Source organism: Mustelus asterias, chromosome 15 (genome assembly GCF_964213995.1).
Source record: "Mustelus asterias chromosome 15, sMusAst1.hap1.1, whole genome shotgun sequence".
NCBI lineage: Eukaryota > Metazoa > Chordata > Chondrichthyes > Carcharhiniformes > Triakidae > Mustelus > Mustelus asterias.
In genome coordinates this window covers 73,000,626-73,025,820 of record NC_135815.1, presented here as the reverse complement: position 1 = coordinate 73,025,820, position 25,195 = coordinate 73,000,626, and the positions used below count along the sequence as shown (strand labels likewise).

The 25,195-nt window shown below is 41.0% G+C and overlaps 1 protein-coding gene across 1 annotated transcript in view; it reads right to left on the bottom strand.

The window, feature by feature from the left end:
- The window catches only part of igf2r (insulin-like growth factor 2 receptor), a 175,573-nt gene that overhangs the window by 88,214 nt on the left and 62,164 nt on the right, over positions 1 to 25,195 (bottom strand). The window contains exons 10-14 of the mRNA XM_078230119.1: positions 19,690 to 19,793; positions 17,342 to 17,506; positions 15,296 to 15,454; positions 14,301 to 14,444; positions 5,042 to 5,176 (exon numbers count right to left, since the gene is read on the bottom strand). Of these exons, the coding sequence (XP_078086245.1) occupies positions 5,042 to 5,176; positions 14,301 to 14,444; positions 15,296 to 15,454; positions 17,342 to 17,506; positions 19,690 to 19,793 (707 nt within the window). The remainder of the gene's footprint in view (positions 1 to 5,041; positions 5,177 to 14,300; positions 14,445 to 15,295; positions 15,455 to 17,341; positions 17,507 to 19,689; positions 19,794 to 25,195) is intronic.

The following is a 25,195-nucleotide window of genomic DNA, read 5'->3' as shown; positions in this document are numbered from 1 at the left end:
ATCAAATGTTTGCTACTTTAAAAGGTTTCCAGGGAAGGCAGTCACTTCCAGCAGCTCTGATGGCACAAATTGGACAAGTGGGACTGTGTGCCAAAGGATGGAGGATTCAATGATTGCGGCCTTCCAAGATCATTCTGGAGCACAGGTGTCAACACAAAAGAGTTAGACAGAAGGAATGAGGATGAAGGCACTTTTAGCAGATCTGGATATCACAGCAGCTGGCAAGATTGGAGCAGCAGTAATAGGCGAACAAACCCCCAGGAATGCCCAGGGAACAGTTAACAAGTGCTTCAGATATGACTCAAAATATTATGCAATCAACTGTCCAAAGCAGAACAGATTTATTGAAGTAATGCACAAAGCAAACCCAGAAGTTAAAGATGACATTGACCAATCTGAGGGAATGTCACTGGTCAAAAGCAGCTTAAATCTGGCAATAAGTGCATTAGTCACAAATTCATTTAATTGTGCCATGTTAGACAGTGGTTGTACCGAGACAATGTATGGAATAGATTACTCAGTGGTAAGGAGCATAGTCAGGTCAAGGAGTGTGAAAATTCTACTTCAAATTGCCAGATGAGCCCCTTCTGTGTTGTCTTGAAAGGAGGGGGCCTGGGTTCCAAGAGCTGCTCCAGCACTTGTGACAGCACAGGGGTAGCTGTCATCAGCTTTGAATTTGAAATCTGAGCTCTGACCAGTACTGAATACACCAATTTCACCCCCTTATCTTCAATCTATTTGAACTTAGCCCAGTGTTAGAACTGTTGTGAAAGTTTTACTTGCATAAAATTGGTACTAACTGGGGGTTTTTACTTGAATTTCAGTTGATTTCAAGCTTGAATTTATAGTACAATTTCGCTAACTGATTTGTACATGTTTAAATCTAAGCAACGTGTCTCGAGTTCATAGTCTTGATGGGACACTACATATCGAAGCTGCTGTATGCTACGTTTCCACCCCATGCATCTCAACGTGATTTTATTTTCAAGTTTTGTTTTAAAATACTTGCTTAGAGAGGGAAAAAAAAAGATGCTGCAGGGACACCAGGTGCTAATTAGGGAGGAGGCAGATAATTGCAATGCTGCATTCTGAAAATAAGCCGAATATCGACTAAAAGATTGGTGCTCAATTTCTACTTCAATTAGCTTCGGAGTAAATCAACAATCTCTGGTACAGAATACAGTTAGAGGTTATTGTTAAGCATTGTGAAAACAGTTTTAAAATATGTCTAAATGGAGTGGAGCACAAACACATACCTTTGCTAAAAGGTCATGTATTAAATTAGAAATCTCCAATCTATTAAGGTCTAGGTGTGCTGACAAACACCATTCACTTCATCGATAGACAATTGCAATTGTGGTGTAAATTAACCCCAGACTCTCTGAAGAGTTGGTTCAGAGCACAAAGTCCTGAATAGAACATTTTTTACTGGCACTACCTATTAATTTCAAATCTGAAAATGCATTACGAAAAATAATGCCAGAAATGTTAAAGTACTTCACCTTTCAGATTTCTAAGTAGGCGCGTGAGTCAAACTTTTAACACAGACCATTATTCTGATGAAAGATCTGCACACATTAAACTAGCTTCCCCACATCAGATCATGAGATACCTAATACTATTAAGACACAGCATATCTTTATTATTGGTTTAGGAAGTTAATCCCAGTTAAATGCAAGAGACACCAAATTCGCCAAAATCAATGAGCAATCAGGATATTCAAGAAATGTTCTGGCTTTTTTTGGGTAGAGCACCGATACAATTACAGCTGCTGTCGATCACTAGAATTTTTATTACAGGTAACATTGTGATAAAATTATTTCAGTAACAGTTAGCTGAGGTTTGAGTGGGTGCAGGAGAATTTGTGGCTTCTACATCCTTCTACCATTCTTCCGCCTCCTTTGTAGTAGAATTATTTTTCTTGACTAATTGTTTCTTTTTACAATTGCAGTTATCATAATTTTGGGAACATAACACCATAGGCAAATTAGTAATTCGATACACCATGTTTTCCAACCACAACCTTTCGTACATCACAAAGCATGAGTATGCTGCTTGAATTCAATTTATTCAAACTTATCATTGCATACAAGATAAAATCCCCATTATTAAACAAACATTCCTGAAAATAGTCATGGGGTGGCACTGTGGCTAGCACTGCTGCCTCACAGCGCCAGGGACCTGGGTTCAATTCTAGCCTTAGGTGACTGTGTGGAGTTTGCATATCCTCCCCGTGAATTTCCTCCCACGGTCCAAAGATGTACGGGTTGGGTTGATTGGCCATAGTAAATTGACCCTTGGTGTCAGGGGATTAGCAGGATAAATGTGTGGGGTTACAGGAATAGGGCCTGGGTGGGACTGTGGTTGGTGCAGACTCAATGGGCCAAATGGCCTCCTCCTGCACTAAGGATTCTACGCTGAATGAGCGGCCTAGGGAACCCCAGACTATTCTCCTTACAACAACATTACTTTGGGGTTGGGTAGGGGGTAGAAATAATGGTGGTGAAAATTGTGTAGCTTTAAGACAGGGAATAGCTAAGTAGAGTAGATGAGGGAAATCATTTCCACTGACAGGAGGGTGAGTAATCACAGGACTCAGCTTGAAAATAACTGACAAAAACAGATGGGGAAATTTTTAATCATAGAGTTGTGATCTGGGAGTGTGTGTCATGCTCACAAGGGTATTTTAAAACAAAATGAAGAATAGACACAAACAGTGAAGTTGAGGTCAGGGGACCTTTTCTTTCCTGTCAATACGCATGAATTTACACAAGGTTGAGCTGAGCTAATCTTCATGTCATGATAAGTCTTTAAAATCCAAATGAACTTTTAGGACATACCTTTGAAATGCAACAGACCTTTCCTGTGGTCAACAGATGCCCTCCTTCGAATAATTAAATTGTTTTTACATAGTGCTTGCAGATTGAGTTGAGGTGAAATCCAGAGAATGTGCGCACAAAACCCTGTTCTATCACAGAGGTGTATGAATGGTTGAACTTTGAATCTCATGGTTTAATAATGGCCTAACCGTCAAAAGCCATTTGTGAGAAACACTCTAGTAACGTGACAGAAACTATGCTTCACATCAGAACATTTAATAAGATATTTCTGGAGAAAGATCTAGACCGAAGAAATAAGGCCCTCCCCAAGACCCATCAGTAAACAGAGAATTCAGATTGGTCTCGACTTCTATTTGAGGAAACTAGCCAGGGATTTGCTAGAGATTTTTGATTGCATTTTGATTGAAGTGGAACAAGAGGCATTGGTTATTGCAAACAATAAATCAAAGCAAATTTATCTTCGTAAACCTCCAAACGATTTCTCAGTGGATCACAAAGGAATTACAGGCCTGCAACATTTCAGGAAAAGCAAATGTGACCGAGAACTTTCAAACCTTTGAGATCTAAGTGCATGTTACCTTACGTAATCTCAATGTTTTCTTGTGTGTGCGCATGCATGAGTGCATGAATTGGTGAGAGTGGAAATAGGCAGTCTGAGTCATGGACAATTACATAGTTGGAAGCAAATCCCCAGGTCAAATATGACACCATGGTTACAAAGAGTCAGGTTTAGTCTCAATGTTGCTAAGGAGAGAGATGGAATCAGTAGCTAGGGAACTAGCTTCCCCTTTGTAGAAGGGTCAATGACCAGGTGGCATAGATTTAAGGTAAGGACGGGATTTAGAGGGATGAGGGGAAAAGCTTTCACCCAGAGGATGGTGGGTATCTGGAACTTAATGCCTGAAAGGGTGGTCGAGGCTGGAATCCTAGCATTTCAGAAGCCTTTAGGTGAGCACTTTAGCATATAAGACTACGCATGGACCATGCTGAAAAGTCGAATTAGATTAGATTAGTGACTGATGGCCAGTGCAGATATGATGGGCCCAAGGGTCTCTATTTGTGCTGAAAATTCTATGACTATTCACTACTTTAAAATAATGTCACTGAAGGGTAGCATGTAGACAAAAAAAGGAGTTCAAGCATAAATGCTTGGGAGAGAACAGGAAGAGGAAACCAAGTGATATTCTGGATATGATTCGATAAGAATGAAACTACGCAAGAACAATTTCACCCAGCTGGGTAGTTGTGGAAAGGTATGGAAGGTGGATCATGCTGTGAACTATGTCAAAGGTTGCAGACAGGTAGAGAAGCACAATGGGGATAGAATCAGTCAGACAGGCTGTCATTGGTGATCTTAAGAGCATTTTGTGGCTGAAAATCTGATTCAAGTTTAAACATAGAAACATAGAAACCCTACAGTGCAGAAGGAGGCCATTCGGCCCATCGAGTCTGCACCGACCACAATCCCACCCAGGCCCTACCCCCACATATTTTACCCGCTAATCCCTCTAACCTACGCATCCCAGGACTCTAAGGGACAATTTTTAACCTGGCCAATCAACCTAACCCGCACATCTTTGGACTGTGGGAGGAAACCGGAGCGCCCGGAGGAAACCCACGCAGACACGAGGAGAATGTGCAAACTCCACACAGACAGTGACCCGAGCCGGGAATCGAACCCGGGACCCTGGAGCTGTGAAGCAGCAGCGCTAACCACTGTGCTACCGTGCCGCCCCAAACTCAATGTACTGTTCATATTTGCTTCCATTCATATTGTTAATAAAACATAATTCACAGATTTCTTAATCTTCAACAGTTATATCAAGATGCATCTTGCTCAGAGGACATGGGCAAACCACCAGACTAACTAGTGTTTGAAACGTCAGAACACAAGGCTCATCTCAGTCGAGCACTGACCAATACAATACTTGAATTTATTACCATTTGATGGTAATTCTGTGTATCTCGTAGAATTACGGTAATGAAGTTGACTGCAAAATACATTCAAGTTGCTCTTGGATGTGTTTGTCTGAACTTACAACAATATCAATACTGGACATGGAGTAGCAGAGACTCAGTTGGTTATAAAATACCCAGAATTGTAACCATTAAGATGTGAATCATTGTTAAAGCTTATTTACACATGTGCAGGAAAAATACATTAAAAAACCCAAGATGCAGTCCAGGTTTCAGACACTTACCAGCCTCTGGATCGGAAACCCTGCAATGATCTCCCTCCGTTTTTGACAAGGCACAAGCAGCTGCTGTACGCCATTCTATTTCATGCAAACATACATTGATTCCAGACTTCAGAATGGGAGGACTCTCCAGATCCCCTGCGGAAGAACACAGTCGGTTAGAAAAACAGCAACTTAATTTTAGAACATTTTCTATAAAACCAGTGCATTTCAAAGAAAAATGTAATAACCCAACTTGTTTTTAAACTAATAGCTTGCTATGAACTTTGCAATTTATACTGTCACATGCATTTTGAGGATTGAATGGTTGAACAATTACTCAAAAGGTGGTTTAAATGGGCATGAGGTTCACTTTAATACATCAGTCTTATTCTTAAAACCTTTGGAAAAGTTGCTCCCATTGATGAGGTGTGACTGGGTTTTTAAATAGCATATTAAGTTCATAATTGATCATTAACAACCTCTGGGCCTGAAAAATGTTTTCAGAATATAATTTATCCATTATGATAAACTTGTTAACTTTTAACTCAAATTTTTGTTGCTTCAGTTTCTACCTTTAGTTCAGCAGTATGCACCAAACGTTATTTTATTCTATCAAGTTAACATGAAGAAACTTGAAATCTACATGAGATTGTTAATCTTTGTGGACAGCTTTCTTTAACATCTTTACTACATATTACAAAATTCAGGCTAGTGGGTTCTTCCTGTGCTCTTGCCTTCTAAAAGGTCTATAAAACTCTCAAACTCTCAGAATGGGGCTGGGAGTGGGGAGCACAACTTTTAACTTCTGTTAAACTCTATCCTGGAAACTGCAAATGTTCAATACACATTAATTACTGGAAACTTACAGCACATACACAGAAGTAACTGAAAGCTCAGGTTAAAATTGTGAAGTTCAGATCTGGCTTTTGAGGCTTCTAAAACTTATGGTGTCACATCCGATTTATGCAATTCTTTCTACACTTGAGTTTTGTCTAAAGCAGTAAATACTTTAATGGATGCTATGAAAGAACTTGAATTCATGTGTCATTTGAAATTTTGTGTTCCATAAGTAGTTGCAACCTTAGCCAGGCTGTTCTAGTGCAGGTACAACACTGGGGTTTATGTACTAAAATGAACTCCATATTTATTTAAGAAATTTCAAAAGATTTCAATCCATGGGGTTTTCAGCAGCACATTCTGAGGAAGAATAATGCACTGAAGCACAGTGCAAGTTGGCAGGAGGTCAACAAGAAAACAGACAGTTGAAAGAACAGCTAATCATCCGATATCAAATGTAAAAGTACATAACCCTCCAGCAGCATGAAAAATGAAGACTGGCTTGAATAGCAGAATGGAGCAGCAACGGGAAAAGACTGGGAAGACTCAATTACAAGAAAACTCAAGATGAAGCAATTGAGCTTTGCAGAGAAAGTGAAAACCTGGTGAAGGAACTCCGCATGTTACAAGGGTCACTCAGGTCAAAGTGTGCTCCTCTGGAAGATTACGAAGAAAGCAAAGTGAATTTAACGCCACTCTGAAAACATTGGAGGATCAGTTGGCAGAAGATTCAGCAATGTTCAATATTCCAGAAGGAAGCGAAGAGGTATAAGGAGGACTGCAGAGCTGAAGAACACAGTTGGACAGTTGGAAGAAAACTTGGAAAAACATTACATTTCAAAGATATGTATGCAGAAATGGAAAGTAGGTTTTTTTTTAATGCTATGCGTGAATGGGATGAATGCATGGAAAAAGTGATGTATGCAGAGGCCGAACTGTAAAAGTGAAAGACTGCAGTGGACAATGGAAAAAGTGAAGAACTCCTTTGTACAGGAACAAAGTAGAAAGCTTGCAGCTCTAATTCATCAGTCAGAAAAAAAGTTCTCTACCACTTTTGCAGCATATGCAATTAAAGAGATGAACATAGATATTGCTAGGCTGAAGAACCAGCTAAATTATTAAAAAAGGAGGGATTGAAAGGAAAAGCCAGACAAGACACGAGTGTATAACAAAGCCATGAGTAACACAATCACAGAATTAAACCAAGGCAAGACTACCAGACCTGGCCTACAGTGAAAAACAAAACAAAGAACAAGGACACAGCTCTATGGAAGACAGAATGGAAAAGTAAATCCGACACTGATTTAGGAAGATTAAGGAACTAGAAAAAAAAGCACTGGATGGCTCAAACTCACTGAGAACCATTGAATTGTTAAAAATTACAAGGCTGAAATGAAAATCAAGAACCGACAATGCCAAGAAAGTTGAACAGTTGCAAGAAAAAGTAGGTGTTCTCACAAAGGAGTGCGAAAAGTCTAAAAAATAATTAGGTGTAAAAGTTAAAACTGTGAGCTTGAAGGATAGCACTGAGGCATTAGGCCTTGCTAAGAAGAAACTCTTGTGAAGAATCAACTCTCATATAGATGAGTTTGATGAAATATCAGAACTTGGTGAAATTAAAGTATCAAAAGTCTCTATTAAGTATTATAAAAAATGCCTGGAACAGGAAAATAAATTGCTAATGAATCAAAACAGTTGATTGAATGTAGAATCAGCCAAAACTAATGACATAGAACACAGAAAAGCTACAGCACAAACAGGCCCTTCGGCCCACAGGTTGCACCGAACATGTCCCTACCTACTAGGCTTACCTTTAACCCTCTATCTTACTAACTTCCATGAACTTATCCAAAAGTCTCTTCAAAGACCTTATCAAATCCACCTCCACCACCACGACTGGCAGCCGATTCCACACACCCACCACCCTCTGAGTGAAAAACTTACCCCTAACATAAGTTAGAATTATTATTAATAATTAATTCATGACATGTTGGAACTTCACTGTGAAAAGAGCAATGAAATTCTTGAACTGCGACCCATCTGAGCAACGTGAACAATGAGATTTTCAGTATCAAAGTGTGAATCCAGTCTTTAGAATTAATAAAGAAAATTCTAAGGAATAGCTTCAGTATCTAATGAGTGAATTGAAAGTGTCGAAAGAGCAATGAATATGGAAGAAAGACTCAAGTGAATGCCCAGGTGAAATTAAGCTTGTGTTAGCGTTCTGCAGATAACAAAGGCAACTGAACTCACCAGAGGAGTGGCTGAGCTAAATGGAAAGATTAGTGAACTTGAAGAACAGGAAAATAAGAGTAAACAAATATTTGGCAAAAACTGTGCATCAAGTAGAAGTGAAGACTTCATTTTTGAAAAGTCAACTTCCAGGAAAAACATAGCAGACACCACGGAAAAAGAAAACTCAAGTCCACTATGAATGAATGGAGCGAGCATTCCCTCCAGAAGGAACAGGATGAGCGCATGGTATCCAATCAAAGACAAAAGATTGTTGACAAGGGAAAACATTAACACTAAAGATCAAAGGAAGCAAACCAGATGTTCAATCCAGAATATTACCATCAAAGTCAGCCCAAAGCAACTGAAACTACAACTCCTCCAAAAAGTAAAAAGATGAGATCTGGAAGAGTTGTAAAGCCTCTAGACCATCTGAATTTGTAAAGTCAGAGACTTTGGAGCAGGGTGAGGGGTAGCGTGGAAACATTGCATCAGACATATTCAGCTAAGGACTTTATTTTTTCCAATATATAAAAAGGTAAGAGGTGCAAAAATAGACATTTGACCACCGGAAAAAGAGACTGGAGAAGTAATAATAACAAAAAAATGGCAGAGGAACTAAATAATTACTTTGCATCAGTCGTCACGGTGGAAGATACCAGTGGGATGCAAGAGCTCCAGGAGAATCAGGGGGCACAGATGAATGTAGTGGCCATCACTAAGGAGAAGGTTCTGGGGAAACCGAAAGATCTGAAAGTGGATAAGTCACCTGGAGCGGATGGACTACACCCAAGCGTTCTAAAAGAAATAGCTGAGGAAAGTGTAGAGGCATTGGTGGTCATCTTTCAGGAATCACTTGAGGCAGGGAGGGTCCCAGAGGAATGGAAAGTAGCTAATGTAACACTGCCGTTTAAGGCGGCAGGGAGGCAGCAGCAGACAGGAAATTATAGGCCGGTTAGCCTGTCTTCAGTCATTGACAAGATTTGAGTCCATTATTAAAGATGAGATCGCAGAGTACTTGGAAGTGCATGATAAAATAGGAGCAAGTCAGCAGGGCTTCATCAAGGGGAGGTCATGTCTGGCAAATCTGTCTTTGAGGAGGTAACAAGGAAGCTAGATACAGGAGAATCAGTGGATATGATTTATTTAGATTTCCAGAAGGCCTTTGACAAGGTGACGCATAGGAGACGGTTAAATAAGTTAAGAGCCCATGGTATTACGGGTAAGATTCTAGCATGGATAGTGGATTGACTGATTGGCAGAAGGCAGAGAGTGGGGACAAAGAGATCTTTTTCAGGATGGTAGCTGGTGATTAGTGGTGTGGCTCAGGAGTCAGCGCTGGGACCACAATATTCATTAACGGTTTGGAAGGAGGAACTGAAGGCTCTGTTGCTAAGTTTGCAGATGATACAAAGATATGTAGAAGGACATGTAGTACCGAGGAAGCTAGGGGACTGCAGAAGGACTTGGACAGGTTAGGAGAGTGGGCAAAGAAGTGACAGATGGAATACAATGTGGAAAAGTGAGAGGTTATGCACTTTGGAAGGAGGAACAGAGGCGTAGACTATTTTCTAAATGGGGACATGCTTAGGAAATAAGAACAAAGGGACTTGGGGGTCCTTATTCAAGATTCTCTTAAGGTTAACGTGCAGGTTCAGTCTGCAGTTAGGGAGGCAAATGCAATGTCAGCATTCATGTCGAGGGGGCTAGAATACAAGAGCAGGGATGTACTTCTGAGGCTGTATAAGGCTCTGGTCAGACCCCATTTGGAATATTGTCAGCAGTTTTGGGCCCCATATCTGAGGATGGATGTGCTGGCCTTGGAAAGGGTCCAGAGGAGGTTCACAAGAATGATCCCTGGAATGAAGAGCTTATCATATGAGGAACAGTTGAGGACTCTGGGTCTGTACTCGGAGTTTAGAAGGATAAGGGAGATCTTATTGAAACTTACAGGATACTGCTAGGCCTAGATAGAGTGGACGTGGGAGAGGATGTTTCCACTAGTAGGAAAAACTAGAATCAGAGGGCACAACCTCAGGCTAAAGGGACGATCCTTTAAAACAGAGATGAGGAGGAATTTCTTCAGCCCAAGAGTGGTGAATCTGTACAACACTTTGCCACAGAAGGCTATGGAGGCCAGGTCATTGTGTGTCTTTAAGACAGAGCTAGATAGGTTCTTGATTAATAAGGGGATCAGGGGTTATGGGGAAAAGGCCCGAGAATGAGGATGAGAAAAATATCAGCCATGATTGAATGGCGGAGCAGACTCGATGGGCCGAGTGACTGATTCTGCTCCTATGTCTTATGGTCTAATGGACTTGGAGGTGAAATATAAGGGTGTTCACATTAGTAAAGATTAATGTGGAACTGGGGAAACAGTACAATCTACATTATGAGTCGCATGTGCATAAGAGAGCACAAGAGAAGTCAGTATGAATATAGCACCTAGACAGGCTATGCCTTAGAGATACATAGTTGTACTAACAAACTATCCAAATCTCCAGACCTATTAGTGAGATTTACTTATTAGTAACTTACCAAAAAACATTCCAACATAGAACATAGAAAAGCTACAGCACAAACAGGCCCTTTGGCCCACAAGTTGCACCGAACATGTCCCTACCTACTAGACTTACCTATAACCCTCTATCTTACTAACTTCCATGAACTTATCCAAAAGTCTCTTAAAAGACCCTATCGAATCCGCCTCCACCACCACTGCTGGCAGCCGATTCCACACACCCACCACCCTCAGTGAAAAACTTACCCCTAACATCTCCTCTGTACCTACTCCCCAGCACCCTAAACCTGTGACCTCTTGTGGCAACCATTACAGCCCTGGGTAAAAGCCTCTGAGAATCCACTCTATCAATACCCCTCAACATCTTATACACCTCTATCAGGTCACCTCTCCAAGGAGAAAAGACCTAGCTCTCTCAACCTATCCTCATAAGGCATGCCACCTAATCCAGGCAACATCCTTGAAAATCTCCTCTGCACCCTTTCTATGGCTTCCACATCCTTTCTGTAATGAGGCGACCAGAACTGGGCACAGTATTTCAGGTGGGGTCTGACCAGGGTCCTATACAGCTGCAGCATTATCTCCCGATTTCTAAACTCAGTTCCTCTATTGATGAAGGCCAGTATTCCATATGCCTTCTTAACCACAGCCTCCACCTGCGACGCTGCTTTGAGCGTCCTATGAATCCAGACCCCAAGATCCTTCTGATCTTCCACACTGCCAAGCGTCTTACCCTTATCATATTCTTTCATCCTATTCAACCTGCCAAAATGAACCACCACACACTTATCTGGGTTGAAGTCCATCTGCCACTTCTCCGCCCAGTCTTGCATCTCATCTATGTCGCGTTGCAACTGCTGACATCCCTCCACACTGTCCACAACCCCACCAACCTTTGTGTCATCAGCAAACTTGCCAACCCATCCTTCCACTTCCTCATCCAGGTCATTTATAAAAATCACAAAGAGCAAGGGTCCCAGAACAGATCCCTGGGGCATTCCACTGGTGACCGACCTCCATGCTGAAAAAGTCCCATCTACAACCACTCTTTGCCTTCTGTGGGCAAGCCAGTTCTGAATCCACAAAGCAATGTCCCCTTGTATCCCATGCCCCTTCACTTTCTCAATGAGCCTTGCATGGGGCACCTTATCAAACGCCTTGCTGAAATCCATATAAACTACATCTATCGCCCTTCCCCCTTTTTGTGTCTCGTTACATCTTCAAAAAATTCAATTAGGCTTGTAAGGCATGATCTGCCTTGGACAAAGCCGCGCTGGCTGTTTCTGATCATACTATTCCTCTCCAGATGTTCCTAAATCCTGCCTCTCAGGATCTTCTCCATCAACTCACCAACCACTGAGGTTAGACTCACTGGTCTATAATTTCCTGGGCTATCTCTTCTCCCTTTCTTGAATAACGAAACCACATCCACAATCCTCCAATCCTCTGGAACCTCGCCCCTCTCCATTGATGACGCAAAGATAATCGCCAGAGGCTCAGCAATCTCTTCCCTCGCCTCCCACAGTAACCTGTGGTACATCCCATCCAGTCCTGGCGATTTATCTAACTTGATGCTTTTCAAAAGCGCTAACACATCCTCTTTCTTAATGTCCACATGCTCAATCTTCTCAGTCCACTGAAGTCTGTACTGCAACTACCAAGATACTTTTCCACTGTGAATACTGAAGCAACATATTCATTGAGTACCTCTGCTATTTCTACCGGTTCTATAGAGACTTTCCCACCATCACATTTGATAGGTCCTACTCCTTCACATCTTATCTTCTTGCTCTTTACATACTTGTAGAATGCCTTGGGGTTTTCCTTTATCCTGTCTGCCAAGGCCTTCTCATGACCCCTTCTTGCTCTTCTAATTTCCCTCTTAAGTTCCTTCCTACTAGTCGTATACTCTTCTAGATTTCTAACATTACCTAGCTCCCTGAACCTTTTGTAGGCTTTTCTTTTCTTCTTGACTAAATTCGTTACACTTTCGTGCACCATGGTTCCTGTGACCGACCATAACTCCCGTCTCATTGGAACGTTGCTGTGTGGAGCTCCAGACAAATTTTCCTTGAAAATGTGCCACATTTCTTCTGTACATGTCCCTGAGAAAACCTCCTTCCAATTTATGCCTCTAATTTCCTGCCTAATAGCCTCATAATTGCCCTTACTCCAAATAAACACTTTCCTAGCTTGACTGATCCTATCTCTCTCCAATGCTAATGTAAAGGAGATAGAGTTATGATCACTATCCCCAAAATGCTCTCCCACTGTCAGATCTGACACCTGCCCAGGTTCATTCCCTAATACCAAATCAAATACAGCCTCTCCTCTTGTAGGCTCATCCACATACTGTGTCAAGAGGCCCTCCTGAACACACCTAACAAATTCCTCCCCATCTAAACCCCTTACCCTAGGGATATTCCAATCGATATTTGGGAAATTAAAATCTCCCATCACGACCACTCTGTTATTATCACATCTCTCCAGGATCTGCTTCCCAATCTGCTCCTCCACATCCCTGCTACTATTGGGCGGCCTGTAGAAAACACCCAGTAAAGTTATTGACCCGTTCCTGTTGCAAACCTCCACCCACAGAGATTCCGTAGACAATCCCTCTGTGGCATCCATCTTTTCTACAGCCGTGACACGATCCCTGATCAACAGTGCCACTCCCCCACCTCTTGCCTCCTTCCCTGACCCTCCTGAAACATCTGAAACCCGGCACTTGAAGTATCCAGTCCTGTCCCTGAGATGATAACCAAGTCTCTGTAATGGCCACCACATCACACTTCCAAGTAGTGATCCACGCTCTAAGCTCATCCATTTTGTTCACTACACTCCTTGCGTTAAAATACACACATCTCAACCCTTCGGTCTGAGCGCTCCCCTTCTCAGTCACCTGCGTATCCTCACCCTCACACTGTCTACAAGCCTCTCAGATTCTGTCTTCCATGTTCACTACTCGTCCAAAGTAACCCATCTTGAAATTTTTGCTGACCATTGAGTTTTCACACACTATGAGAGATTTCTGGGACAAATTTGCCCATCATTCTCATATGTTTTGAACCATGGCTGGATCCTCAGACCCATCTGGGCTGTGGATCCTCAGATCCACAGTCCAAAGATGTGCGGGTTAGGTTGATTGGCCAGGTTAAAAATTGCCCCTTAGCGTCCAGAGATGCGTAGATTAGAGGGATTAGCAGGTAAAATATGTGGGGGTAGGGCCTGGGTGGGATTGTGGTCGGTGCAGACTCGATGGGCCGAATGGCCTCCTTCTGCACTGTAGGGTTTCTATGATTCATTGTGCATTGCTCGACTTCAAGCAGCCCTTCTCAACCTTACCACTACTATGCTGATAAATCAGTGCCTCAATCTGGCATAATACAATGCCACAGTTCCATGAAATCTCCAACTCATTGAAATGCTGCAAAAAAAAAAAAATCAGCTAATCTATTTTCCAAAGTGCATCTGCTTCAAATGTTAGAGATTCCACCATGTTATCAATGGTTTCTCTGATGAAAAGCATAATAAAATTCCCAAAATCTGTAATATAGAATGCAAATTTCCTACACATTAATAGTGTGTTGGAAATATCCACAGTACCTTCTGATACATACAAATACCCCCTGCAGTTTCCAATACTGGACAGGAAGTCAATTAAAATAGAAACAAAGCACACTAACTTACCGGGTGTGCATATAAAAGTGATTATAGTCTTGCTTCGATCATCTCCTCTGCATTTATCACCATCTGAGTATATCAGCTGAATATTATTGCCTTCTTTTTTAGGGGATGAAACAAATTTTCCAAGGTTCTTCTTTAGACCTTCACCTAGGAGATGACAACATTTAAAACAAAATAGCAATGGGTTAATTTGATTATCTTCAATTTTTAAGTAACTTAGCGGTGTTCAAACAAATAAATCTCTGCAGTGCTCTTTCCACATCAGTCAATATACCATTATACTATACATCAGCACAACAAGATATCTTCCCGCACACCTTGCAGTTTCTCAAGTGGAAAGGCAGGAGACAGATGGTGGACTCAAGTCTAATAGATAAATTTTCCTTCAAGTTGGTGAGAGAAAGCCCCATGTCTGCAGGTTACAAATAGAAAATGCTGGAAAGGCAGATTACTTAGTTCCTGTACTGACAAAAGGCAGGTTCATTGATAGAGTGCACATACTCCATCAGAACAACACTGCAACATTGATGGAAGATGTCCATTCAAAACATCCTGTCCTTACTGACCCGCAATGTCTTTGCACATTTGCTTGTTACTTCTTATACATCTTGCATTTGCTCATCATACTCACATCACTTTCTTGTAAACTATGACCTACTTTGATGTACAACATTTTAAAAAATAAATAAATACAAGGCTCCCATCTCTAACAAAATGTCATGAAATGTCACATTGGAAATGTGAACTCGTGTCGCCGCAGATGTGGACTACATTATTGTTTCCAGTATGATTTTGTACTAGTGTTTTCATAGTGTGTGGAGTTTACAATGTCAAATGCAGTAATTTCTACTTTTGGGATGCCCTCCATCAAGTGCAAAGCACTACAATATACTTCAAATGAATTTTTTATGCAAACCACTTAGTGTGCGCTCAATACAATGATTATGTAATGAAGCACAGAATTCCTTTTTTGAAACACAAGTGACTTATTGACTTACCAACAGCACAGATTGCTGCATCTTCAGGGCATTCTGCAGCCCCACCATCCTGAAGCACTTTGTGGCAAACATTAATATAGATCCGTTGCCGATCAGGTTTCACCCGGCTGCTATCCAATGCCTCCCAGTTGTGGGTGTTCGATTCAGGAACTTCTTTTGCTGCATATTAACACAATTTCCAACATAGTTTAAAAAGGAACTCGTTGTGGCAATTTAAACCAACACATTCATACTGATCACTGCCTGCTGCATAATAGCTTCATGTGCAGCAACAGTCTTCATCGGTAAGATCAGCTTATTTATATTATATAACATTTAATGGTTTTGGGCTGATCCCAATTCTGGTCAAATCTCAGATCCAGCTTCATATTCAAATATTTCACCAGGATTAATTTTTTGTTGTCAAATGACCGACACGCTCAAAAGGAGAAAAAGTGTGAAATATCAGATGGATTAAACAGAGTGGGGAAACATTTAAGAATTTGACATCTTTATAAATAAACAAACCACCAAGCCTGGATGAAATATATCCCAAGTTGTTAAAAGGGAGGAAAATGCAGCGGCTCAGATCACACTTCAATTCTCCTGAGTTACAAAAGTCGCAGCAGAGGATTCGAGAACTGGCAACAATAATTGAAAAGGGAGAAAGGGGTAATCAGCATAGTTATAGGCCAGTTAACATCGGTTGCGGACAAAAGGGAGTGTGTTAAATTGTTTCCAAAGTTTGCTTAGTAGCAGAAAGCAAAAGGTAATGGTTGACACATATTTACAACTGGAAGTCTGTGTTACCAGTGGGATTTTGCAGGACTCTGTACTCAGCCCTTGCTTTTTATAGTTTACATCAATGATTTAGACTCAACGATAAAGAATACAAACATTGGCCGTGTGGAGGAAAATTTTAGATTGCAGGAAGATGAGGATGGTTTGATAGGTTCAGCAGGAAGGTGCAATATGGAATTCTATCCAGAGAAGTGAGAGGTATGTATGTATTTGGGAGGCACAACAAGGCAAAGGAATTTTCAGCAAATAAGGATGACAATCAGTTGGACCAGAGGAGCCTTGGAGCACCCAACCACAGATACATAAAGAACAGGCTGATATGGACGTTAAGGAAACAGATGATTTGCTTTCCTTTATTTGCCAAGGCACTGAATAAAAGAAACAGGAAGTTATGTTAGAACAGTATATGATCACTTGTTCGATCACCGCTGTGTTATGTTCTGGTCACCACATTACAGGAAAGGTATGATTACATTGGAGTTGCACAAAGGACATTTGAGAATGTTACCAGGGTCAGAAATTGTAGCTATGAGAAACTGGGCATCTTTTCCTTGCAACGGAAGAGGTTGAGAGGTGACAATTTGAAGTGCATAAAATTGAGGGGCTCAGAATAAATGGAAACAAGCAATTTATCCTAGCAGAGTGGCCAAAAACAAAGGGCCACAACTTTAGAGGAGAGGCAAGGAAACCTTTTTTTTTTAGGCAGGACGTGTTAGGAACCCAGAACTTTCTTGTCAAGAGAGTGTGTGGAGGCAGAAATTGTCCAAATGTAAAGTGTATTTGGATGTTTACATAAAGGACCACGACCTGCAGGGCTAGTGAACTACTGCAATGAAGTGGGATTTGGCAGAGTAGTGTTTTGTCGACTGGCATGGACACCAAGGATCAAATGGTCACCTTGTGTTGTAAATTTTCTACAATTTGATCCCTCAAAAAAAAAATTGGGAGACTGAGTGAATAATTTAAAAGCAGCCTACTGTACAAATTTTGAACCTCAATCAATAGAAACATGGGAAGATACCCAAATTGAAAACTGTATTTTGGAATATCAAACGTCCCATTTCTCCTTTTTGACTCTGTAGTAGCATTTACAATATTGTTAAATTCAAAGTATCTAGTACACAAGAGGCAAATCAATAGAATTAAAATTTACTTTGTGTTCACAGCATCAAAAACTAATTGACAGTAGGCAAGTACGATAGGCAAACAGAGACCTTTGCCAAATACAGATTTTATTTCAAAATGGCTGAAAGTAGGAAATCTCACCTGCATATCGAGTTAAAGGGGAAAGATCATATCGTTTCCTTCCATCGGAAGCCCGACAGAGCAGATCTTCTTTTTCTTTCACACAGGCATATTTTGTACCCCAGTCAAAAATGTATGTGCAGTCAACTTCAGCACTGAATTCTGGTTTACCCTTCCCTCCATCAACTATAGAAAAGACAGATAAAGATGGTAACTAATGCAAGTTTCAGCTGCTCAACAAACAGATTTACACAGCAAAGATTTTCAGCTGTTGCATGTTTACATAGATGAGGTTTTCAACCTCAACTCCTGTCTTGCTCAAACACACAATTCAATTCACCATAGATTTACAGTTTAGAGAAATGCAATATTATAACAAAATGCCTAACTCCTGCATAAAATATTAAAAAGCTGATTTTTTTTTTTACATGTACCAAATGAAACCGTGCAGGACAATTCAACAGGAGGACGACCAGATAGATTAGATAGTACGTCAAACTTGGAGGACCGACTATCCTGTTCAAGAGCACATTGCTTTCTGTAATAACCTATCCTTAGTAACATTACAAATTCTCACCAACTTCAAAAGAACATTCACCCAGAAAGTGCAACATTAAATTTCAATGAAGAATTTATGAGAAATCTCTATGGTGAGATTATGGAGCCCGCAGTCACATGGAGTGACAGAAACAGACACAAATAGCAAATTTATCAGGAGGCTTCATGCACTCGAGAGTGAAGGCAACAAAGGAATACGGGGTCAGTGTGGGAAGAAATAATTAAAGTGGAAGAAAGCTTGTGTTTTGCATAAATACAGATATCAAACAATTACGTCAAATGCTTGGTTTCTAAGCTGTAGATTCTCTCATCTTTAATCCCTCCAACTATATGAGCAGCGCAGTGGTTTAGTCTATCACACAAATTATAATAAAGTTCATATCGGCAGTTAAGGTTGAATTTGGACAATATTATTTAAAAGAGTGATCATTAGGGTCTCAGGTCAGAAAATAGAAGTATCCTATTCTGCAACAATGTTGACAGACTATTCCCAAAAGCCCAACCTTCCCATTGCTTCTACAGTTTGGACTCAAACAACCAGGCAACCACAAAAAGAAAATCAATTTATGTACATAGAAAATAGTCAGAAATCAAATGGAAATTTAATTTTGACTGGGAATCTTAGTACTGGAACAAACTTGAATAGTACACAGCATCTAACGGAAGTATAATCTCAATAACGCATAACAATAGACTTGAGATACAATATACTTTTCTCAAGTCCTGAGACAGATTGTATATTTGGTATATTTGAATGGAAAATTTTCGGATTGGAGGCAGGTTGCTAGCGGAGTGCCACAGGGATCAGTGCTTGGTCCTCTGCTCTTTGTGATTTTTATTAATGACTTAGAGGAGGGGGCTGAAGGGTGGATCAGTAAATTTGCTGATGACACCAAGATTGGTGGTGTAGTGGATGAGGTGGAGGGCTGTTGTAGGCTGCAAAGAGACATAGATAGGATGCAAAGCTGGGCTGAAAAATGGCAAATGGAGTTTAACCCTGATAAATGTGAGGTGATTCATTTTGGTAGGACTAATTTAAATGTGGATTACAGGGTCAAAGGTAGGGTTCTGAAGACTGTGGAGGAACAGAGAGATATTGGGGTCCATATCCACAGATCTCTAAAGGTTGCCACTCAAGTGGATAGAGCTGTGAAGAAGGCCTATAGTGTGTTAGCTTTTATTAACAGGGGGTTGGAGTTTAAGAGCCGTGGAGTTATGCTGCAACTGTACAGGACCTTGGTGAGACCACATTTGGAATATTGTGTGCAGTTCTGGTCACCTCACTATAAGGATGTGGAAGCGCTGGAAAGAGTGCAGAGGAGATTTACCAGGACGCTGCCTGGTTTGGAGGGTAGGTCTTATGAGGAAAGGTTGAGGGAGCTAGGGCTGCCCTCTCTGGAGCGGAGGAGGCTGAGGGGAGACTTAATAGAGGTTTATAAAATGATGAAGGGGATAGATAGAGTGAACGTTCAAAGACTATTTCCTCGGGTGGATGGAGCTATTACAAGGGGGCATAACTATAGGGTTCGTGGTGGGAGATATAGGAAGGATATCAGAGGTAGGTTCTTTACGCAGAGAGTGGTTGGGGTGTGGAATGGACTGCCTGCAGTGATAGTGGAGTCAGACACTTTAGGAACATTTAAGCGGTTATTGGATAGGCACATGGAGCACACCAGGATGATAGGGAGTGGGATAGCTTGATCTTGGTTTCAGATAAAGTTCGACACAACATCGTGGGCTGAAGGGCCTGTTCTGTGCTGTTCTATGTTCTATACCCATAAAAACAGCATATATTTTGCAGTTAACCTTACCAGCCGATTCATTACAATGGAAGTTTATTATTGTCATTCGCCGGAATCCAGAACTGCACGAACTGCCATCAGGATATGTCAATGTCAGATCACCATCTGAATACCTGGTGTACAAAAGAAACACAACCTCAAGAATAAAGGCATTGCATTTCAAATTACAGCAACATTTGCATGCATGAAACAGGTTTAACGTATTTCTAAACTGTGGCCAGCTATTCCTTTGCAACTAATTTTAAAGTTGTTAAAGTGATTTATCCCTATTGGAGAGGCACCACAAGGATCAATGAAACACTGACAATCTCCTTTTAAGTTAACTGTGATGGAGTGGCTTACCCAGCCATTTCAGCAGAGAGTTAACAATCAACCACGTGGCTATGGGGCTGGCGACCAGACTGGGTAAGGCTGGCAGATTTATTTTCCTGAAGGTTATAAGCCAGATGGGTTTTACAACAATCAACCATAGTTGTCATGGTCACCATTACTGAGACTAGCTCTATATTTTTGAATTCAAGTTCCACCAGTTGCCATGGTGGGATTTCAACCTATGCCCCCGGAGAATTTTCCGGGGCCTCTGGATTATTAGTCCAGCGATGTAACCACTACATCGACATCTCCCCACTGTAAATGGTTTTTCATATTCTTGGAATAAACAAATCAAGGCTGCAATTCATGCAAAGTTTTTCATCCCAGTTTTATAACCACCACAAACTCAGTTGCTTACTTTTATTTAAAATAAAACAATTTTGACCCAATCTACTGCTATAGATAGCTTCTGCTGATTCTCCAATCTTATCTTGTTACTGCAGTCATTTGATGGACCTAACATGGTTCATATCACAGACTGAGTTGCCAACTCCACACCATTCTATCAAAGCAAGAACTGCTGATGTATTGGATCTGTTGGCAACCTGGGAAGTCACTGGCGATGCAATGATAATAGTAGGTGTGGTAGAATGTACAACGAAATTCAGCCAAATTTCATTGAAAATAGTTTTGGTCAAAAAATAATTTAATAAAACTGCTCATTGGCTTAAAAGCTTTGTAGGGATAATTTACATGGCCTAACATATTTCAGAACTAAATCTATTCATTTTGGCAGATTGTAAGCTCTTTAATCTAACACTATACATCACTTCTAGCTAACCATTGATGAGGTAGTTTATCCATGCTTTTTTATTCAATAGGGGAATGTACATTCTTTGAGAATATTTGCCACTGTCTTCCATCTTTTAATTTAATTTCCCAATTTATCTTGACAAACTTGCCCCTCATAACCTATATAATTAACTTTGTTTAAATTTGAAACCCTAGTTTTCATAACTCATTAATTATGAAGTTTTATTGTGTGGTCCATCTTCCCCAGAGGACTGTTTATATTATTACTAATTAACCCTGGCAAATTACACAACATTAGGTCAAAAATATCTGTTCCCTTATTGATTCTTTGACAGAGTCTATTAGAGAATGGTCTTGAATGCATAGAATGAGCTCTTTCTGCAATCTACTACTTGGTTTGCCCAGTGTCTCTGAAGGTTAAACTATCCCTCAATCGTTGTAATAACCTTGTAACACATTCCTCTAATTATCTAATTCATATTCTGTATAATACTGTTAGGGGGACATTTAAGTTAGTCATACTGAATCTACATCCTGATTTACTGAGCTTCCTCAATACTGTTTTGATGCTTTATCAGGGTTACCCTGCACTTTTTTCAATTTTGCCTACTGTTCTAACAGTGATTTACTTTGGAATATTTAGTTTCCAACCTTGGTCACCCTACAACCATGACACACACACTGCCTTAATTCAGCTATAATTCGGACTTTAAAAATTTTCCATGATGAAACCTTTAAATGTTTTCGATGAGGAATTTCTTCACTCAAAGGGTTGTAAATCGTTGGAAAACTTTACTCCAGTAGATTATGGATGTTCCGTTGTTGAATATATTTAAGGCTAGGATAGACATTTTTGGGAATTAAGGAATACCGGGAGTTGATGGAAATGTGGAATTGAAGCCGAAGGTGAGCCGTGATTGTATTGAAATGTGAAGGAGGCTTGATGGGCCATATGAGTCAGAGGTTTACAGCATGGAAACCGGCTCTTCGACCCAACTTGTCCATGTTGCCCTTTTTTCTTTAAACCACTAAGCTAATCCCAATTGCCCGCATTTGGCCCATACCCCTCTATACCCATCATACCTATGTAACTATCCAAATGCTTTTTAAAAGACAAAAATTGTACCCGCCTCTACTACTACCTCTGGCAGCTTGTTCCAGACACTCACCACCCTCTGTGTGAAAAAATTGCCCCTCTGGACACTTTTGTATCTCTCCCCTCTCACTTTAAACCTATGCCCTCTAGTTTTAGACTCCCCTACCTTTGGGGAAAGATATTGACTATCTAGCTGATCTGTGCCCCTCATTATTTTATAGACCTCTACAAGATCACCCCTCAGCCTCCTACGCGCCAGAGAAAAAAGTCCCAGTCTATCCAGCCTCTCCTTATAACTCAATCCATCAAGTCCCGGTAGCATCCTAATAAATCTTTTCTGCACTCTTTCTAGTTTAATAATATCCTTTCTATAATAGGGTGACCAGAACTGCACACAGTATTCCAAGTAAGGCCTTTGACAAGGTCCTGTATGGGAGGTTAGTTAGGAAGGTTTAGTCGTTAGGTATACATGGAGAGGTAGTAAATTGGATTAGACATTGGCTCAATGGAAGAACAGTAAGAAGTCTCACAACACCAGGTTAAAGTCCAACAGATTTATTTGGTAGCAAATACCATAAGCTTTACCATAAACCTGTTGGACTTTAACCTGGTGTTGTGAGACTTCTTACAGTGCTTACCCCAGTCCAACGCCGGCATCTCCACATCAATGGAAGAAGCCAGAGAGAGGTAGTGGAGGATTGCTTCTGAGTGGAGGCTTGTGACTAGTGGTGTGCCACAGGGATCAGTGCTCAGTCCATTGTTGTTTGTTATCTATATCAATGATCTGGAGGATAATGTGGTAAATTGGATCAGCAAATTTGCTGATGATACAAAGATTGGAGGTGTAGTGGACAGTGAGGAAGGTTTTCAAAGCTTGCAGAGGGATTTGGACCAGCTGGAAAAATGGGCTGAAAAATGGCAGATGGAGTTTAATGCAGACAAGTGAGGTATTGCACTTTGGAAGGACAAACCAAGGTAGAACATACAAGGTAAATGGTAGGACACTGAAGAGTGCAGCAGAACAGAGGGATCTGGGAATACAGATACACAATTCCCTAAAAATGGCGTCACAGGTAGATAAGGTCGTAAAGAGTACTTTTGGTACATTGGCCTTTATAAATCAAAGTATTGAGTATAAGAGTTGGAATGTTATGGTGAGGTTGTATAAGACATTGGTGAGGCCGAATTTGGAGTAGTGTGCGCAGTTTTGGTCACCTAATTACAGGAAGGATATTAATAAGGTTGAAAGAGTGCAGAGAAGGTTTACAAGGATGTTGCCGGGACTTGAGAAACTGAGTTACAGAGAAAGGTTGAATCGGTTAGGACTTATTCCCTGGAGCGTAGAAGAATGAGGGGAGATTTGATAGAGGTGTATAAAATTATGATGGGTATACATAGAGTGAATGCAAGCAGGCTTTTTCCACTGAGGCTAGGGGAGAAAAAAAAACTAGAGGACATGGGTTAAGGGGGAAAAGTTTAAAGGGAATATTAGGGGGGGCTTCTTCACAGAGTGGTGGGTGTGGCATGAGCTGCCAGATGAAGTGGTGAATGCAGGCTCACTTTTAATATTTAAGAAAAACTTGGATAGGTACACGGATAAGAGGGGTGTGGAGGGATATGGTCCAGGTGCAGGTCAGTGGGACTAGGCAGAAAAATGATTCGGCACAGCCAAGGGCCAAAAGGCCTGTTTCTGTGCTGTAATGTTCTATGGTTCTAAGTGTGGCCTTATCAATGTCTTGTACAACTTCAACAAGACATCCCAACTCCTGTATTCAATATTCTGACCAATGAAACCAAGCATGCCGAATGCCTTCTTCACCAATCTGTCCACCTGTGACTCCACTTTCAAGGAGCTATGAACCTATACTCCTAGATCTCTCTGTTCTGTAACTCTCCCCAACGCCCTACCATTAACTGAGTAAGTCCTGCCCTGGTTCAATCCACCAAAATGCATCACCTCGCATTTATCCAAATTAAACTCCATCTGCCATTCGTCAGCCCACTGGCCCAATTGATCAAGACCACGTTGCAATTGGAGATAACTTTCTTCACTGTCCACTATGCCACCAATCTTGGTGTCATCTGCAAACTTACTAACCATGCCTCATATATTCTCATCCAAATCATTAATATAAATGACAAATAACAGTGGGCCCAGCACTGATCCCTGAGGCATACCGCTGGTTACAGGCCTCCAGTTGAAAAACAACCCTCTACAACCACCCTCTGGCTTCTGTCAAAAAGCCAATTTTGTATCCATTTAGATACCTCATCCTGGATCTGGTGAGATTTAACCTTATGCAACAACCTACCACATGGTACCTTGTCAAAGGCCTTGCTAAAGTCCATGTAGACAACATCAACTGCACTGCCCTCATCGACCTTCTTGGTTACCCCTTCAAAAAACTCAATTAAATTTGAGACATGATTTTCCACTCAAAGCCATGCTGACTGTCCCTAATCAGTCCTTGCGATACACTTGATCAGGTCCTAGGGATTTATCTACTTTGATGCGCTTTAAGACTTCCAGCACCTCCTCCTCTGTAATATGTATACTCCTCAAGACATCACTATTTATTTCGCCAAGTTCCCTAACATCCATGCTTTTCTCAATGGTAAATACTGATGCAAAATATTCATTTAGGATCTCACCCATCTCTTGTGGATCCGCAGATAGATGACCTTGTTGATCCTTAAGAGGCTCTACTCTCTCCCTTGTTACTCTTTTGCCCTTTATGTATTTGTAGAAGCTCTTTGGATTCTCCTTTGCCTTATCTGCCAAAACAATCTCGTGTCCTCTTTTTTCCCTCCTGATTTCTCTCTCAACTCGACTCCTACACCCCCTATACTCTTCAAGGGATTGGCCTGCTTCTGAGACCCTTCCTGAGGCACTGTTTCACCTTTTACCTCAAAATCGCCAATCTCTCCTGGTTTGATGTTTCTCTTTAAGCTTACAAATTATTCTTAGTTGGACTCTTTTTTTCTTCCCATCCCTCCCCCTACCCCTATTATTTTGAAGCGCTATCACCCAGTTGTTCAGTTCACCAAAACAGTGTCTGCACCCTGGTTTAAGTGCAAATAGACTTGATGGGTCAAGTTCCTTTCCCCCAAATTGATGCTAATGCCATGTGAATTGAAATCCTTGTCTTCTGCACCTATGCCTCGCATTTAACCCTTGAACCGGTTTGTCCAATTCCAATTTGTGCATGGCTAAAATAGTAATCCTGAGAGTACTAACTTTTGAGATTCTGCCTTTGGACCTCAGATCCTCAAACCAAATCTCGTTCAGTGCCA